This window comes from Lactuca sativa, chromosome 9 (assembly GCF_002870075.4).
Source record: "Lactuca sativa cultivar Salinas chromosome 9, Lsat_Salinas_v11, whole genome shotgun sequence".
Taxonomy (NCBI): Eukaryota; Viridiplantae; Streptophyta; class Magnoliopsida; order Asterales; family Asteraceae; genus Lactuca; species Lactuca sativa.
In genome coordinates this window covers 44515283-44520802 of record NC_056631.2, presented here as the reverse complement: position 1 = coordinate 44520802, position 5520 = coordinate 44515283, and the positions used below count along the sequence as shown (strand labels likewise).

General features: G+C 26.7%; 1 protein-coding gene across 1 annotated transcript; it reads right to left on the bottom strand.

The window, feature by feature from the left end:
- Positions 1–1246: 1246 nt before the first annotated feature.
- On the bottom strand, positions 1247–5198 carry LOC111898248 (uncharacterized). Its single transcript, XM_023894179.2, has 7 exons — positions 5057–5198; positions 4307–4468; positions 3662–3995; positions 3326–3587; positions 2333–2534; positions 2167–2222; positions 1247–1861 (listed from the first exon to the last, which is right to left on the bottom strand). The coding sequence occupies exons 1-7, from the start codon at positions 5196–5198 to the stop codon at positions 1247–1249; spliced, it is 1773 nt and encodes a 590-aa protein (XP_023749947.2).
- Positions 5199–5520: the final 322 nt, after the last annotated feature.

The window sequence follows — 5520 nt, the reverse complement described above, 5'->3', positions numbered from 1 at the left end:
TCTTGATAACTGAGCTTATCTTTACTGCATGGAATACATCACCATGCAGAATCTTATCTTTGTAAGATTTTAGAGTTGTTTTTTAGTGTTTGTATTGAAGAATCTTTTCTTTATAAATGAAAAGTGATTTGTATAACCATATATTGTATTTTTGATAAGTGACTATGTTTGTATAAAGGGGGTAGCCTCGTGCTACCACTTATATTTCTTCAAATATGAGTCTTTATACTTCCAAATGGTTAGTTTTGTTTATTAATTTCTTCATTTTTTATATATCACCATTATTTATTTATGATCTAAACAACTTCCATTTTGTTTCAGGTAAAATATGGAGTCTATAAGTCTAAAAGAACTAATTTTGCTGTATCTAATAACATGTTCCCCATTTTTTTCAAGATTGTTGTTCTTTTATTTGTAGCTAGATTTTCATACAGATTGTAGCTGACTCCAAGAACGCCTTTTCCACCATTACTTAAAAAGTTTATATTCATTGAACATATCAGATCTTTACTAGATGTCTTTGAAGTAGAGGAATGTTTTTTATTTAAAGAATATTTATTTTTAATGAACACCATTTCTCTACATCAGATATGTAGTAAAGATTTGTTATGTTCAATGGAGATAATCTTTCTAAGTAATGGTTGAAGAGTTCTTGGAGTCAATTACAATCTGTATGAAAATCTAGCTAGGAATACGAAGAACAAGAATCTTGGAAAATGGGGAACGTGATATTTGAGAGTTGTGAAATTGTTTGTTATTGAAGATTTTATCATGTTTGATGTTATTCTATGATGATGAATATTGTTATCTTTAGATTTTTTATGAGCAGTGTTGTATATTTGTTAGGAACGATGTTGTTAAATATGGTTATATGTAATGGTTAGATGTTTTTTTATGTGTAATCATATTTTTAATCATTTATGATTAAACAAAATATATGAAGTAGTATAACATAATATTTTATGATTATACATATGAATATTGCATATGGTTATGTGTAATGATTACATGTATTGAATAATAGTTATATGTAATCTTAAATGCTTGTAGTAACATTTAATAAAAGTTTAATCATGAATGAATATATTATCAAATCAAAGAAAGAATTATCAAAGTTGATTAAATCTAGTAGACAAAATCATAGTAAATTCTGTTTTATAAAAAGAGTAAAGTGTACTAAACAAAAAGTATATTATTTTGAAAAAAAAATTATGACTTATTTATTACTGATTAAAGCAGTAAATATCTATGTAGCTTTTGATGATTGTTTTGCTGCAAGTTTGATTGGGCATCTCCGCAAGTTATGAGGAGCCGTTTCTCCACATCCTGAGCATCTTCTTGTTTGCTTGTTTGAATTTTCATACGCTATTTCTGCTGCACTTTGAATTCTACTTTTCTTTCCGCATCCTTTATTGCTTTGAACATTTGGAACATTGATATCAATGTCTTTTGGAATAGATATGCCCATAAGCTTTCCTACCTCTTCAACATCTGTCCTATTCTTCTGCAATTCATTTGTTGGATCGTTTTCATATTCCTTCAGCATGCTTTCTATTTTCTTAACAAACAAATCCATTTTTTCTTTATTTTTTCTTACGTATTCCAAACATGCTTCAAAGTTGTAGTATGCTTGATTGACATATTTGTTAATTTCATTGTCTCCTATATCATATACATGTCTACCAAAATTATAATGCCTTGATATCACATCCTTTCTCCAACGATTCTTAATGTACTGTTCATGTATCTCCTTAATTCCATGTTTCATGAGTATGTTGAATGCATGTCTGCACAAAGTCCGAAAGTGGTTGAAGTGTTCACAAGTACATTTTACATCATTGGTTGGAAGTTTTATTTCTACCTGTTCAAAAGCGGTTAAAGCATTAAGTGTTTTATAATCATAACTGAATATTTTTTTTTTATATTATGTGTTGATTCAACAAAATTTATAATAAGAATATATTACCTCAAATTCTGCTTTTAGATCACTGTTTTTGTTTAGTTATTCCACTTTGTATAACTCTCATCCATTTTTTGTTCCAAGATGTTCGTATTGGCAATACCAGGAACCTTTAAAGATTTCTTTCTGTACTTCATAAAACAATGTACTTGTATAAACTTTTGCAGCATGTTTTTTATTGGTCGTGGTGAAATAAATTTATATACCGCCTTCTTTGTTTGATGATCAAGCTCATGTTGTGTATTTCTTTGTTTTTGAATCGCTGTGTCATAGTTCATCATGAAATGTAAAAGTAAATTTCTAGATTAAGAGTAAGTGTTGAAGAAGGAATTCATGCTTTCTGATCTTGAAGTGGTTTTCATCAATCCAGACATTCTTGTGTCACTGAAGTATGCAGGTATCCATTTGTCACGTAATTCAAACATATCGTTGAACCATCTTTATCTTCCAGATTGAATTCATTAATAATCAAATCCCACTTCTTTTCAAATTCATCAGGTTTTAGATGCATGTTCCAAACTAGCTTGTTAAATCTTTTCTTGAAGTCTTTGTTTTTAAATAAATCGCCAGTAACCTATGAATGAACAACTTTGCTTATATAAGTATAAATTATATACCTATTTGGATATATCATATATGAGTAATCATATATGATTGATCATATATGATTACTGTAATGTAGGATATATCATGTATGATTAATCATATATCATATATGTACTGTAATCATATATGATTAATCATATATCATATATGTAATGTAATCATATATGATTAATCATATATCATATATGTATGATTATAATCATACATATATGATTATATAATCATATATACTGTATCATCATAATCATAGTATGATATATGATAACTTATATTATTATAACCATATATGATTAATCATATATGATTACTGTAATGTAGAATATATCATGTATGATTAATCATATATCATATATGTACAGTAATCATATATGATTAATCATATATGATATATGAATAATCATATATGATTACTATAACTTATATTATTATAATCATATGTGATTAATCATATATAATCATATTACTAAAATACTTAACTATATATCATTATATCAATCATATATGATTAAGTATTTTAATAATATGACTATATAATCATATATGATTATATACATATACTGTATTATCATATTACATACTATGTAATCATATATGTTTATACAGTAAGTATGGTATCTGATATTCATATTATTAGAATAGTTAATCATATATGATTAATGATATATGGTTATATAGTATGATATCTGATAAGTCATATATGAATCATCTGTCATAATACTATATAATCATATATGATTATATAATGTATTTTTATTATACCTTTGCTTGCAGTTTTTTCATTATGTGCCACATGCATAGTCTGTGTCTTGAATTTGGTAAGACAGATTCCATTGCTTGTTTTATTTCTGCATCTTGATCAGTTAGAACATTTTTTGGTGCTTTCCGTTCATGAGCTCTAAGAAAATCTATAAGCATCCATTTATACGACTCAATTGTCTCTCTACTCAGCAACCCAACACCAACAGTAATTGATTTCTTGTGGTGGTCAACTGTTGTCAATGGAACAGATACCATTTTATACCTATATAAAGAAAATGTGTTTAGTACAATCATATTTTATTAATAGTATGTTTGAATTTATATACATTAACTTACTTGTGTGTTCTAAAAGTTGCATCAAAAGATATAACTTCTCCAAACTCTGCATAAAAAGCCTTTTCTCTTTCATCTTCCCAAAACATAGCAACCAATAGATCTCCATCACCTAGGAACTCAAATGAATAATTTGGGTAATGATCTCTACGATCATTCATTTTGTTTTTCATTATTTGAGCATCCTTGTAACATAAGATTCTATTTACTCCTCTCCTCAAGTTTTTGTAGTCTGTTACCTTTGCCCTTACATATTCATATCCTCTTTTCAAAACTGCTCGTATTTTGTGAGCCATTGTGGGACCAATTTTAGCTTTTGATGCACGTACTACAAACTCTTTTTCAGAATATTACATCTTTCTTTCCTTTTTTGTATAAGGTCTTTCCTCAATACTTTCAAGTGGGTGGTTGTGCATTTCAAAGAATTTCTTAACTTTGTAATTTGTTGTTCCATAAACATTTTCAAATATAATCTTTGCTGTACACCCAATAATTATCTTGTTTGAATTTGGTACCTCTTGACAGAACTTGTAGCCAACGTATCACAAGGTTTTGGTTTATCCTTGCCACCCCTATTGCATATAACATATTTTTCTTTTATTATTTGGCTATCGTATTTTGATTGGCTACTCAGTCTTGTATGAAAACCTGCCATTTCTGCATAATCCGTATACATTTTTACTGCCAAATTTAGTGATTTGAAAACACTGTTTACAACTGGTACAAATTCTGTAGAGACATCTGGTTTATATTCAGATTCTTCAATTATGTTACTGCCATATGATTCATTTGTTGAATTGGAACTTTCACCTGATAAAAGAAGGGAATGAAAATTATGTTATTATATAATTTTATGTTGTAATAATCATATGTGATTAACGATATGTATTTATATTTTAGTATAAAAAAATCATATATGATTTTAGATATTAATATAGTATTAGATGTTAAATCATATTTATTTGTACATTGTATTATATGATTGATCATATAATATACTGTGTAATCATAAATGATTATACGTATTAATTTATAAATAATCATACTTGATATTGTTTAATCATGTATGATTAATCATATATATTTGTAGTTTGTAATATATGATTTATCATATTTTATGATGTATAATCATATATAATTATTCATCCAAATATAATATTAATATAGATTTCAATTTGAAAACATATATGATAAATCATAGTTACAAACTATAAATACATATGATTAATCATAGATATGAAAAGTCATATATGATTATTCATCCTTATATGATTAAATCACATATTGTATTGTATAATCATATATGATTTTTCATAATTTGTATTGTATAATAAAAGAATAAGAATGAAGTGTAGAAACTGTAATGTAATATGTAGTATTAAAACAAATTAGTTGTACCTTCAATACGAATCGTATTTTGAAGTTCTTCAGAAGTGAAAGAAATTGAATCGATTTGTTCGTCGTTACGAGATGAATTGATTTCAGCTATAATAGTATCAGTTGCGATCGACTTATCAATTTCTTTTGGATTTGACATCATTTATGAAAATTGATTTTGATTCAATTTTCAAATGCTTTGTTTATGATTGCGAGATGCTTGTTTCTTCGATTTTAGGATTGTATCTCGTATTTATAAGGATATGAACTAATGCTCTGTTTCGATCGTTTTTTTAGTTGAAGATTGCGATTAATTTAATAACAGATTCAGTAAAAATATGATCTTTTTTATTTTATTGAATAATTGTTGAAGATTTGATGATATGATTACGTGACTGATACTGAAAATCGATGATTTAGCCATATGATGATTTTTAGAGAAGGAAAGTGTCTGCTTTCTGAACATTAATTTGAAGTTTACTGTT